This window comes from Porites lutea, chromosome 9 (assembly GCF_958299795.1).
Source record: "Porites lutea chromosome 9, jaPorLute2.1, whole genome shotgun sequence".
Taxonomy (NCBI): domain Eukaryota; kingdom Metazoa; phylum Cnidaria; class Anthozoa; order Scleractinia; family Poritidae; genus Porites; species Porites lutea.
The window spans coordinates 3,446,451-3,460,661 of record NC_133209.1 but is presented as its reverse complement, the minus strand read 5'-3'; the positions used below and the strand labels follow the sequence as shown (position 1 = coordinate 3,460,661).

Sequence of the window (14,211 nt, the reverse complement as noted above, 5' to 3'; positions counted from 1 at the left end):
AGTTTATAAAAGAAGGAGTATTTTTTATGTGTAATGTATGATCTATAATGATGTGTGCATGTTTGGGTACAGTGCAGACGTGTGTTATTGAGCTCCCCATGCCACTAATAGTGAAATTTTGATTTAATGACTCGAAAGTCAAATCCAAATCCCAGTGCCAAATCCCTTCAAGAAGAAAACGAAGCTTTGAAGAAGAAAGCGTCTGACTTATATTCTGTATTCCAGTTAATCTCAGCTATGTTTTTGACGTAACCTTTTTTCCGTTCCTTGCAACTTAACGTATTTATGTAACCTTAAAATATATACCATAAGTGCTTATTAAATAGACACTGTCCACCTAGAGTAGCCTTTGCTATTTGCGGGCAGTGAGAAAATAAAATTGTAAATATCTGAATAAACCAATAAATGAAAATTAAAAGTGAAATACAAATGTTTATCAGACTTTTTAATTTAAGAAGGACCATATTATCTAATTACAATCAAAACGCTATTCAAACCGCTATTCCTTGGATTCGACCCCTGAACATAAGTTGCCAGATTGGCGGCCTTTCGCTACAATTTGAGGTGCCAAATTTCATAAAATCGGATTATTTCATATTAACCTCTCCATTTATGGCGAAGGCGTGAAGCAAGCTAGCCGCGAGATAATGCGCGAGCGTGAGGAGTACTCAAGAGTCATCCCTCGCACTCGAGTCTTTTTTCGCGTGCTGCTCTCGGGCGACTTCTCGCGCCTCCCCCAAATGGAGAGCTTGCTTGCACGCTAACTGAATGACAGCTGTAGTTCTTCTCAAATTTTCGTAACAATCACGTTCAAACCGAAAAATTAAAGCAAAAACTTCGTCATAGTTCTATGCGCAGCAGGTATTTTTGTCCTAAGTTTCCGTGAAGAGGTTTGGTGAGAATGTTAAGAATAGAATCAATGTCAAAAAGACTATTGCAAAGGCTGATCAAACAATGCGAAAAAGGCTGAGGTATACAATATTTCGACCGGCCAAAACCAGTCTTCATCAGGTTATTAGGGAAAACCAAGAATGTACAAATTATATACTAATGACATGGTAAGATGTGGCTGCTAAGAAAAATAAACCGAAAAAAAAAGATAAAAATTACACAATGATTATTGTTCTTCACGTTTGTTCATTCCCAGAGGCTAGATGGTTTTGGCTTTATGAATGAGGTGCGTCTCACGTGCTTTCCTAAGACAATCGCGTTCATATCTAAGTGTTTCAAATGTGATAAGAAATTATGGGAAATAGAGTGGCTATTGCTGGGAAAGTATTCTGAAACTGCGGCTTGGATGTAACTACCGGAGGGGTTAAGTATAGGGCGTCTATGTTCATTAAAACGGTCCTTGGGGCGGCGTTTGGTTTTGGTTTTTTTGTAGAGCCCATATTAAACCCTGATCGGACTCTCTAATATCTCTTCAAAATCTGACTGATGTCTTAAAAACGGAGGAAACCGTGCGTTGATCATACGTGGAGTAGCTGTTTCAGGTTAGCCTGCGTAGCCTGCGAACTGGCTCACTTGTGCGAATTCGGGGAAAATTATTTTGGCGGCGGAGCCGACATCCAGCGAGGAAAAACCCATTCTCCTCTCCTCGCCAAAATTTTGCCCTGAACTCGCACAACTGAGCTTGCTCCATAAATTGCGGAGAGAAGACACGCCTTCAGAGCATGTATCTCATGTAACATATATGAAGTAATTACTGCGGATGTCCTTCATTGCGGGCTCACATGCTTTTATTTGGCGCCAAAGAGAAGAATTGACTCAGAAGCAGAAGTTTGGTGTTGTATAGTTTCTGTACTCTCTTGATGTTTTGAAGGATTTCCTTGCAGTAACATGAGTTTGTGGGTAGATAAATATCGTCCTACCTCTTTATCCAAGCTAGATTACCATAAGGATCTCGCAACTCATTTAAAGAAATTGGTAAGGGAGGTGTTTACGAACATTTCGTACGATCTCCAACGCCATGATGGATCGAGTCATTTTAAGCTTATTACGAGTTACAAACTAACTTACAAGGTTCGCTCGGGTAACTATTTGTGACTTACAATTCATCCTTGTTTTTTATTCTTTTTAAGGTGCACTGTGGTGATTTTCCACACTTGCTGGTTTATGGCCCCTCAGGGTCTGGGAAGAAAACAAGAATAATGTGCATTTTGAGGGAACTTTATGGTGCTGGTGTGGAGAAATTAAGAATTGAACAACAGAATTTTACTGTACGTGTAGTGTGTTCTATAGTTTGATCTTTTACATTTAGTTAGTCTGTGTTCTATGAATGGTTGCTCTGACCAGCTGTACTCAGTATTGCAGGCAGACTGCCTCTGTTTATCTGTCAATTCATCTGCCTGTCAATGTGTTCATTAGAGCAATATTGAGGCCCTGCCAGGGGGGGTCCCATGTCGCTCGTCTGAATATTAAGACGTTGATGTTTAAATGCTTCACGTTGCTGTTGGAAATTGAAAAAAAATTCTGTTTTTGTCGGAATTTTAGAAATCAGGGATAGCGATGCGTTGTAAAAAAACCATTACAGTTCTGCAATTTCTTAGTTAACATTTCGTTTATCGAACACCATAGTTCTTCTTGGCATTCAGACTGGTGATAAACTAGCCAAACCAGTTCTTTATCGCTTATTCACATCTTTGCCGTCACTGCCGCAATTTGGCCGAGGGAGGTTGTCTCTTGTTGTGATATCATTTTATGCTCTGTCGCTACTTTTTGGGTCATGTTGCTTGTCAGGATTTACCCTGGCAGGGCCTTGATATTCATGTAAACCTGTTTTAAACACCTGGTCCCAATTGTACAAAAAGTGGAAAGGCTATCCACTGGATAAATCACTATCACTATCTAGTGGATACTGCAGTTGGTTTCCCTAATACATGTACACTGTAATTATCCACTGGATATTGATTTATCTGATAAAGTGCTATCCAACATCTGAACAAGTGGGGCCTGTAGATGTGATAAATATCTTACTAAGGCCCTGTTTGCACTAGGCAAAATTTTGTTTGTTTTGCAAAAAACCCTGTCAATAGGAACCCATTTCTAGTGCGAATGTTTTTTTTTCACCGACCAAAATTTTCTCAACTGTCACCAAAGTTCAAATATGTCTTTGAGAAGATTTGGAGGCCTACAATTATTTTTTGTCAGGTGACACACTTCTTTGTTCCTTGGAAGCTATCCTTTGTCGGGTCATCTTATTTCACGTACATGACCAAGTTCCTTTACTTGACATTTCTGGTTAGTCAAAAAATTTCTCATGTCTCAGATGCAAACAAGGTTGTAAAAACAAAAAACTGGTGAGTACAAAATTTTCAAGATTTTTCTTGCAGATGCTCAACTCTCTTTTTTGTCGTAGTGCGAACAGGGCCTAAGTTACTTTATTTTCCTTGCTGCACTGTAAGCTACATTATGTCACTTTTTGGTTGGCAATGATGGCTCACAAGCACTGGGTCTATCTGATAAAACTAGGCTTGTAGTTCGTAAATGTACAGTATAGACTTCAAACTCATTTATTTATTCTGGTTATTGTTTATTTTTTTCGACCAGACACCTTCAAATAAGAAGATTGAAATGTCAACAATTGGTAGTGCTTACCATTTAGAAGTCAATCCAAGGTAAACTTATCTTAAAGTTAATTTTCAATGCCATTGTATCAGACCTTGCTAAAATCAAGTTTCTTGGCTTCACAGCCCCTAGAAAAGCCTCCAGTTAGGATACTGGTCCAAATGAGTTTCTCTTCATTATTTCTTTCCTTTAAATTTCTGTACTTTTTACACATCTGTTAAAGCTACATGGTTACACTAAACATTTTTACCAAGAGCTAAGACCTTTTACCTGACAGAAAGAATAAAAATGCTTGCCTTACTGGTTTTTCCAGAGATAAATTTTAATATGGGACATAACCTTGAATAAAATTAATAATGTTTTAGAGTAAGCACATCCACATACTGGTTTTTTGTTCACCATTCCTGGTCAAATTAGAACTTGGAAAAAATGCTGGTTTTCGCAGAGAGGGAAAAACCAAAATATTTGGAGGAAAAGCTTATGGAGCAAAAAAGAGAACCTAAAACAAACTTAACCCGCAAATGGCGTAAACATAGGGGTTTCAACCTGGGCCACATTGACAGGAGGCGAGTGCACTCAGCACTGCTCCACCCTTGGATACATAACATGTATGTCCAATGTTAAAAAAACCTTATCAGTAGTATTGTGATGAAATCCTGAGGTACATGTAATCAACAAATTACAGGTGGTGAGTATTGCAGGAAATATACTCAAAAAAGACACTTTTATCTTGGTGTGTAAATCCCAGGGTTCTTATTAAGTTTTAAAGTAGACAGCTAGAATGTAAAAGTAGGTGGCTTGGTAATTAAGTGCTGTAGGTATTTTCAGGCTGTCTCTCCCTCACTTGACCTATTTTCCCCCAAAAGTAGACAGCTCAGACCTAGAAGTAGCAGGTTGCTGGCACCTAATAAAAACCCTGAAATCCACACCATGATAGAAATACTGCAGGAAACTGCTTGCCAGCAGTTTGTGCAACCACATCTAAAATCTCTCTAATAATTTATGTTTCAGTGATGCAGGGATTTATGATCGTGTTGTTGTCCAGGAACTTATCAAGACTGTTGCTCAGTCACACCAGCTTGAATCATCAACTCAAAAAGAATTTAAAGGTATATGTAGAGTCAGCTCCCTCTTAGTAACGTAGACGTCATTTGGGACTTAGCACCAAGTATCCATCTTAGAGAGGTGACACCCTTATAGAGAGTTTTTATATTTTTATTTATTTTTTATTATTATTACTACAATACATTCGTACATTACGGTACACCTGCAGGACATGTACCTGCATTACCAAAAAGAAACAAATGAACAACAAAAAAAGACTATAGACACATCTACATACACTAATAATATTACAGAATTTGCCCTCACACTTGAACCAGAACTCCCTTCTAGATCAAGAGTTAAACAACAGCAAACAGCTCCAACCAGTGCTCCTAACGTGCAACCATTTTGGTCCCCACGGCAAGTGGAAAAACGTTTTTGCAACTAAATGTGACAGTAGAGAAAAGTCGGCACTTTGGTAACCCATGTGTAGGGATCGCATGCCAGGGATTAGTGTTTTGATGAGTTAGAGTCTATTTTTCTTCTATTATATAAAGTCATATACATTTGCATCAAATATTAATTCACCTTGTAATTCATCTCTTTTTCACTATTGGTAGAGGTATTAAAACTTTTGTCTTGACATGTCACACACACCAATCCAGATACTGTAGCAAAGAGGGTGGGTGTAAGAGTTAGGGTGTCACTTAAGCACATCCCTAATGTTGAATGCTTTTTACAGTTGTAGTCTTGACTGAAGTGGACAGACTAACAAAGGATGCTCAACATTCACTTCGGCGGACCATGGAAAAGTACACAGCAACGTGCCGACTGATCTTGTGTTGTAACTCAACAAGCAAAGTAATTCCTGCAATTCGAAGTCGTTGTCTGGGAGTCAGAGTTGCAGCACCTACAATAGAAGAGGTAATGTGTGAGAATCATGGTTAGAGGCTGTATATGTATTGTGTAACTAATTCAATGTGCACACTCCTCACTTACAACACTGACCTTTCTCCATGAATTACAAAGGACCTGCAAAACTGAGTGGTATACAATGTAACACCAACTACCAATACCTATGATCTATTCCCAAAAGTTGACACCTTTCAGTTGTTAGATGTCACTATATTTGTATTTGTTTATTTATTTATTTGTTTATATCTTTGCCATGTAAGTCCAAAATTCAATAATCAGGGTTGTCAAAAGTAGCCAGCTGCCAGCAGAAATTACCGCCTACTTGGTTAGTATCGGCTGTCTACTCTGCTTGGCATTTCTTTATGGATGGCATTTTTTAATAAAATATCCCTGGACTGGCCGCTTTACTTTGACAACTCAGCCGTATACTTCAAAACTTCCTGACAACCCTGAATTTTACTGAATATTAAGGACTGCTAATTATACAGTGTATGCCGTTCTTCAAACTTGAGATGTACAAAAGTTGTGTTTCATTGCTTATACAGCTATACTATTAAACATTCCGATTAATATTATTGTGAAAAGAACTTATATGCCTTGTACATGTATTTTATTGATATTCAAAGTGGATTGGAGTTATGTTATAAAAATAGTTGTTATTAGAAATCTCAGTCCTTTCATATTGCACAACTCCCCACCAAAACATCTTAAATTTTGATTGGTTTGTCTTTACTTTATTAAACCCTTAAAGTTGTGAGGAATTTGTAGGAAACTTGTTGTGACATTCTTTGGAACATTTCTTTACCTCCTTATCTCTCTTCTTCAGATCTGTCAAATCTTGCATAATGTTTGCAAGAAAGAGGGTCTGACTCTCCCAGCAGAGCTATCCAAGAGAATTGCCGAGAAGTCAAACAGGAATCTTCGACGGGCCTTGCTTATGTGTGAAGCCTGCAGAGTTCAACAGTATGTACTAGATACATGTAAAACCCAAATTAGCCTTCTGGGAAAGGCTGTTCACCTTTCAACATGCATCCTGTAAAATGCTGGACACTTTCCATTCAGTCCAAAATTTTGAATGGAAATCAAATGGAACAGACCATTTCAGTTCGGTCTGACCAAATTATTTGGGACAAAGGTGGTCTGCATTGACTGGTCCTACAAGTCAGACTGAAATGTCTCTTTCCATTTAACAAAATTGTTGTCCCTACATTGGTCTCCTGTATTCAGCTTAAGAGTAACACAATCATACATGTGGTGGCTTGGGTCAGGTCTGTGCAATCAGGATGTGGAATTTCAAGCCAGAACTTCTTTTAATAGTAAGTGCTCTGTTTTTCTTCAATTAGGTATCCCTTTACCCCAGATCAAGTTGTACAAGAAGCAGATTGGGAAGTCTACTTGAAAGAAACAGCGCAGCAGATTGTGGAACAACAGACACCAAAAAGGTTAGTTGATAATTCTCTCTTAACATGAACTTCTCAAGGCTGGGAAAAAAGCTTGAATTCCAGCTTGTCCCTTGGGCAAGCAGCTCTCAGGGTCACTTTTGGCTTCTCTATTAAAGTCAATGATTTACATCTAAGTAAAGGATGACTTACAGGCTGTACCTGGATTCTTACCTGTTGGATAATTGAGCTTTTTAAATTTACATTTTTAGCCTGCAGTGCAGGTGTATTTTGGGCAGGCGATCACTACTTCTTTATGTTTGTATTGTTGTAGCCGCCATCTTTAATTTTATGACAGAGTAAGATTGGGGAGAGTCCAAAAAAACAAACTAGTAATAGCAACCCTTAGAGTTGGTGCTAGGAAAAAAGACTTGCTCCATTTCCTCCTCTCTTTTGGAGTTTCAACGAGGCACTTTCGAGAGCAAAAACATTTGCTTGCCCGAAGAAAATGCCTGCACTGCAGGCTATTAATTTTTACATGTACCTGCCCTGCAAGGATTTCTACTAGTCCTGAACTACTGGACAGGACTTATTTCGAGCCCTGACTTCTATAAAATGGACACCTTAATAGAATTCTGTATTCTTTTTATTTTACCTTCTGTCACTGTGAGATGGACACTTACTGCGGGTACTGATGGTGGCCGTCTTAGAGAGAGGAGAGAGAGAGAGGATTTTACCAAAGTGTTGTTTTGCGTACTGTTGACTCTTATTTATTTGTTATCCTAGGGAGAATTAGAGGTCTGTTTTCGGGCTCATCTCTGGTGTAATATAGCGTCACAGCTAACATAAAACAAAGAAAACAAAACATCCTTAACAATGAACTTAACCCTGACAATAGTCCATGAAACAAAGAAAACAAATTAATAATATTACACCGGGGCTGACCCTATTTTTGCAGCATATTACCAGCAAGCAGCATAAATTAGTGTTAGTTTTAGCCTAGGCAGCAATTCAAGAGTCTAGGGCACAATTGTTACAATTGTGTTTGCGATTATCCTACCTTAATACTACCAGTAAAGGAGAATCATATAACAGTGCACTGGCTAAGTGTACAATAAAATTTAGATCTAGTATTATTATCATTTTTTTGTTTTTATGCTTTGTGTTGTATTTATGTATTTAGGTTGATGGAAATAAGAAGCAGACTGTATGAACTGCTCACCCACTGCATTCCCCCTGATATCATTTTAAAGGTAAGCACAGGTTTCCCAATCAATCAAACCTCTCTTAAAGAACACAAAATGTAGCGTGTCAGCAAGCTCTCCGGGGCACTCTGGCAGGGGGGTGGGAAAAGGAAGGAGAGATTGCAACTACATCTCTGGAATTTGAATTTCGCCTCCAATTTCCCTGTGGCTCCCTGTCAACTTAGCTGTCAGATTTCCGCCAATCAGCACGAAGCGGAAACAAGTGTGAATGTAAACAAACATTGAAAAGCACGTGAAAGCATGTGCCAAGGGTAATGAGGTCATTACTAATGTCATCTCCACCAATCAGCACTTCGCATCGCCTTTTTTGATGCAGATATTCAAATTCAAGAGACGTAGTTGCAATCTATCCTTTCTCTTCCCAGCCCGGAGAGCTGGCTCGCAGGCTACCCAAAATACAAAGATTTGACATGTCACTTACTGTGAAACGGTTTCTTACAACCTTTTTGAAAGGTTCCAGCTTCATGTACAACTATACATGGTTCAGCTGGAAAGGCTGTTTTTGCCACAGTTAAAACTTCACATGCAATCATCTTTTCAAAACGCCAAAATTTTCGACTGCATTGGACAACCCTTTTGAAAATGTCCCAGTTACATGTAAAGCACTGTTAGTGTAAGTCGGACCTTCCTTAAACAACAGTGAAATTTAAAGAATTTTTTTATTTTCAAGGGCTTGATATCTGAATTAGTGGCCAACTGTGATGGCAGTTTAAAAGCCGAAGTAACAAGTATGGCGGCCCACTACGAACATCGCATTCACCAGGGAAATAAAGCCATCTACCATCTGGAGGCATTTGTGGCCAAATTCATGAGTATTTACAAGCGGTTTTTAGAGGAAGGCATGGCTGATTTGTTTTAGGAAAATAACATCAGGATATGCTTGAATTAGTTAATGCTACTGTAATGACACTGCCAACATGTTGATAAAATGAAAGACGTAGCTTGATCGCAAAGGAATAAATTGATTTCAGTTAAGCAGTGTTTATCTCCCTCACTCCTGGACTCTTGTTTGGGTACGTAAATTTAAGTTTTATTAAATACCAGCGTGTAACTATTCAAGAGAAAATCAATTTTTTACACGGTACTTTTACTTTCTATGGAGTGCCTTTACTTGTGTTTGTCCATAGATGAAATCCTATGGTGTGACCATAATGCCATTGAAATGAAACTTCTTTGGTAGTCCTTTCACATGGTACTATTTGTTTTGTACTATGTAGTTCCAACGTTTTTGTCCGTTGATGAAATCCTATAATAATACCTTTATTTATCCTGATAGAAAACCGATCAGCTGAGCACAGAGGACCAGCTGGTTGCATCTCCTAAATCTAACTGAGTAGCATCCCTAAGAGATCTTTCAGTTGTGTAATTGTGATCTCTTAACTCAGTTTGATATTTCTTAAGCTGGTCGAGACAGTTGACATTATGAACGATTTTATAAACTATCTGAAATCTTAGAAAACAGCGTCTACTCAATAGTGATGAAAGAGCCAACTTCGTACGCATGTCCCGAGTACAAGATTTGCAATGAGCAGCTTAAAATATTAATGATACTCATTGCTTGATTCTGTGGGCGCATAATTTCTGTTTACCACAGTCTCCCCAAACTATACACCCATAATCAAATATAGGTATAACGTTTTGCTTGTAAATTCTTAACAGAACATTTCTACTTAAAAAGTATGAAATCCTATTTGACATCTTCAGTTTGGGATAAACCTTGGAGGATATATAAGAAATGCGATTATTTCAGTTCAGTCGATTGTCAACGACCAGTCCTAAATAGTTGAAGTGTTCGAATTGTTTCAAGGGTTTATCATCAAGCATGACTTGTAATTCACAAGCAGTCTTTACAGCATGGTTTGTGCCTATAACCATCACTTCAAATTTCTTGGTATTACTTATTATTATTGGTATTACTTACTATGGTGTGACCATTCAGATGGAACCTCTTTAGCATAACTTTCACATGGTACTATTTGTTTTGTACTATGTAACACAAAACAAAACTTTTGAATCTGTGTATGAAATCCTATGGTGTGACCATTCAAATCAAACCTTCACATGGTACTATTCGATTTTCAGTGCGTGGCAAATGGAGTTGGAGAATGAAGCCACTGTTCAATCAAATGTGCATTTAAAAGTTGTGCAGCAATACAATGCGTCATTTTGATTTTTAAAGAATTTAAAAGAAGGTATCTCTTGTAAGAACTGCTGGGCGAACTGCGCTGTAGATTAACAAGGTAAAGTGTAGCTCATTTTTAAACTAGTTTGCTGAGCTCCTTCCTAAATTTAAGCAAGTCAAACATGTCTGTCAGTTTGAGAGTGCGCTCGATGCATTTATAGAAGTAATCAGGGCATTCTCCACGGAGCTCTTGAAGATCTATCAGCGTCTGTCCATTCATCTCTGAAATGTCTTTTTCGCACACCTTTTCCAATCCGATTTCTTTGAACCACTGCTTCACATCTTTGTTAGTCCAGGTAGACACCCCAGGGGATGAGGGTGCGACAAGAACATCTGCTTGAACTGCTTGAACTGCTGGTTCGGATGGTCCATCTGTCACGTCCAGCTCTTTTCCTCTTCCCCCTAGCTCTCTAATTAGTTTCGTTACACCTTGTTCTAATACGTGTTTACTCTGAAAGTCAAACCACAACTTTGTTCCCACGAGCATACCCAGCCAACCGTCTCCTCGGTATTTGCGTTGCATCATCAGCGGAATGATATCTTTTCTTAACTGATACGCGTACTCCGCTTCTGAACGACAGTTTGGGCTCTCCTTGTATCGTTCTGATACGCAGATAAGGACAACAGAAGAGTTCTCCACAGCTTTAGCCATTGCCTCCAAGGTCGATCCTCCCATCTGCTCCAGATCCATCCATACTCTGTATCCACTTGCTTGAAGCCTGTTTTTCACTTCGACGAGCACTTCCTGGGAATCCCATTGGTAGCTGATCATCACGTGATTCCCGGTCGATTCTATCTTCTCTGAGGATTGCCTAGCTGTCTTCCCTTCCAGTTCCCACAATGCACCTGCAGCAGCTTTCTGCACTTCTGAGTTCTTGCTCTGTTGTAACTGGTGTAAGATGCCCATAGCCCCTTCTTCTTGACGTACTTTTTCTTTGTTATTGTCATCAAAGGCTAGCATCCACAATGCTCTTGTAGCACTGGCTTTCTCCTCATCCTCGTTCGACGTTTTGATCACTGAAATCAAAACAGGAATGACCCCGTTTTGTCCCAAAATATTCTTATTGGCGTCGTTGATGGCGAGATGGCTAAGGCCTTCTGCGAGTTCCTTTGCAGAATATCCATTCGAATGTCGATCTTCCGACTGCCATGCCTCATCTAATAATGTTATTATAAAGCTAAGCAAGTTCTCGTCCGCCAAAATGAGATGATTCGTGTTTTCATCAACTAAATATGCTAGAGTAAGCAGAGATTCAGCTGCAATTGCTGGAACTTTTTTCTTAGCAAAGTAAAGCAACGTTTGCTCACGGTTAGCAAAAAGCTCACGGTCCCTCAGTCGCCGTGAAATGTTATGCAGAATTCCAATAGAGTTGTCAATTATTGTAACTAGCTCCGAGTCTTCATCTTCCTCTTCCCAGTTGGAATTTTCAGCATCAATTTGTTTGACGATTTCAAAGCACATTGAAATGATACCTGCACCCGCACACGCTGAGCAAAAACCTTGGTGAAAGTCTGAGAAGTTTTGTATTGCCGCTAGAGTATTTGAAAGACAATCGTAACATGTGTAGTCGTCAGTTTCTTCTTCATCGTCGGACTCTTTATTAATGAGGTAGCTGAATTTCTTAAAGCAATGCTGTACGAAAAGTTTCAATTGTTCAGCGCCACCGACATCAATGGTGAATTCGATAAGTGTGATGAACTCTTTTTCCTCTTGAGTCCCAGCGGATTCGAAAGTGTGGACACTTGTTTCAAATAAACCCTCGATCGTCTGTTTACCCAACGTGGCATAGTCTTCAGGGTCATTTAAATTTTTAGCAACAAAGTTTTTGAGAGCTTGTAGTCTTTCAAGCATTGTTTCTAGATCCTCAGCTTGGTCTGGATGTTTGACTATGTACGTTTCAAGAGTATCGTTGGGTGAAGCTTTCTTATCCGTATTCGTATGACTGGTTCGAGCAACATCAACCTGCTGTTTTATGTCCTTGTTCTGTGCTTCGTGACTGAAATGTTGATCTTGGACAGGAATCTTTGGTTGAACCGTATCCTTTACTGGCGAAAGGCTCTCGCGTGGCGGTGACGGTATTCCTTTAGAGTGGTGGTTTCTCGATGCTCCGGCACCCATAGTGATCCTAGGTTTTTAAGATATGTCGACCTAAACAATGTAAATCAGTAGCTGCGGTCAAGCAAATCAAGACAATATTGTAAGTGAAAAACTATGTTCTTTTTGCCAGCATTTCAGCGCTAGATTTCGGTTTAACTGTCCATCTGACACATGCCAGTGCTACGTACGACCTTTTCATGTCTGCTGTACCGAGGTTTCGAGAAATTAGCGGAAATCGTCGTGGATTGTTCTTATCGATTTATTTACACCGTTACGAACCACTCGTTGCCATGCAAAAATCGCGTTACCTGACGGGGTCGCGTTGACGTCAATTACAATAACGTTGTCATAGAAAAATGTTAAAAGAAAAATGAAAAATGTAAAAATCCAAATAAGAATTTATTACACTTACTATTAAACCACATACATTAGGGTGTATTTGCTATGAATGCACCCTACATCTGTCTAGGTTTATAGCTGATTCAATAAAGGTTGCTTTGGGCATTGGGAAGCTATTATTTGGCGTTCACTCAAGTAAATCATTGCATTATTCCATATGCCCGAATGACGAATTACCAAAGCGACCTTTTTTGATTTAGCTGTATAAGCAGGCGTAATGAATTCCCCATTTGTATTTTTTTCCTTCTTTTAGACTCTGTCTTTCTTTAACTTTTTTTTAAGACAAAGCTATTCAAATTAGGTGTACATCAGTATCCATCCATGGAGCGCGGAGACCCATAATTCATTCAATAGTTATTTGTAAAACTGAGTTTCCTAGAAATTTTTTGCTGAAATGGTTTTCTCTTGTGAGTTTTCTTCAACGTTTTAAACTTGAATAATTTGCTAAATTGGGGACACTGAAAATGCTAAAATTCTCTAAAATTTAAAACTTATTATTTTGCAGTACTGAACAACCGTTTATCTCCTAAACTTGCTGATAAACAGGCAATTGAAGATGAACTTAACATCGATGGAGGTAAGCATGATTTAGCTTGTTTTTTAACCAGGAATTATTTTGAATGAATCCTAAAACAATCGTTGGATTCGGCTTTCGTATTATCTCAAGAATGATGGAGATCTCAGCTAAATCGGCCTCGGCGGATAACACCCTCCTCGATCTCCATAATTCTTTAGATGATGCTCAGCCTCATCCGATAATAGTTAAATCATACAGGAACTGCGGTTGTCATCTATAAGATCTAAAAGTTAATATATCGCAAGCTGGACTTGTAAAGTTTCTAATCAAAGTTTACAAGGTGAACACGAGACAAAAGGAAGCCAGAAAGGTGAAGTCTGTAACGTTTATTCTAAAAATTGGATTAATAAGGAAAGCTGCGAATAATACGCACATTTGTAAGTCGCTATTAACAAAGAGATGCAAAAATTTCAGTTGCTTTACTTGTAACACAGTCCTTAATCATACTGGTGGTCGGATGGCTCGGCCTTAGAACTGACTTTCTCAGCTTTCATTGTACATTTCAAACTGGTTTTGTGGAGGTCGGTCTGGAACTTTAGAGTCGCTGCTACAATATTTTTCTTAAATTGTATACTATTTGTAATTTTGACTTTTATCATGTACATTAAACGACTCAATAAGCTTTTGCTTTCATTTTCATCATGTTTAAATTAACTACTGATGATGATGATGATGATGATGATGATGATGATCATGGTAGTGGTGGTGGTGGTGGAGGTGATGATGATAGAGTTGACAAAGTTGATAGATTGGAATGGTTATGAAACCCGTGAGACTCCCTTGTT

At 38.7% G+C, this 14,211-nt stretch overlaps 2 protein-coding genes across 2 annotated transcripts; one reads left to right on the top strand and one right to left on the bottom strand.

The window, feature by feature from the left end:
* Window positions 1–1,755: 1,755 nt before the first annotated feature.
* On the top strand, window positions 1,756–9,398 carry LOC140947726 (replication factor C subunit 3-like). Its single transcript, XM_073396900.1, has 9 exons — window positions 1,756–1,926; window positions 2,082–2,219; window positions 3,550–3,617; window positions 4,579–4,676; window positions 5,354–5,535; window positions 6,353–6,489; window positions 6,870–6,968; window positions 8,089–8,158; window positions 8,841–9,398. Exons 1-9 carry the CDS (start codon window positions 1,840–1,842, stop codon window positions 9,027–9,029), a joined length of 1,068 nt encoding a protein of 355 aa, XP_073253001.1. The 5' UTR covers window positions 1,756–1,839; the 3' UTR covers window positions 9,030–9,398.
* A 934-nt stretch (window positions 9,399–10,332) lies between these two features.
* LOC140948565 (uncharacterized) lies at window positions 10,333–12,694 on the bottom strand. The gene has a single exon (XM_073397819.1). It carries the CDS (start codon window positions 12,469–12,471, stop codon window positions 10,429–10,431), a length of 2,043 nt encoding a protein of 680 aa, XP_073253920.1. The 5' UTR covers window positions 12,472–12,694; the 3' UTR covers window positions 10,333–10,428.
* Window positions 12,695–14,211: the final 1,517 nt, after the last annotated feature.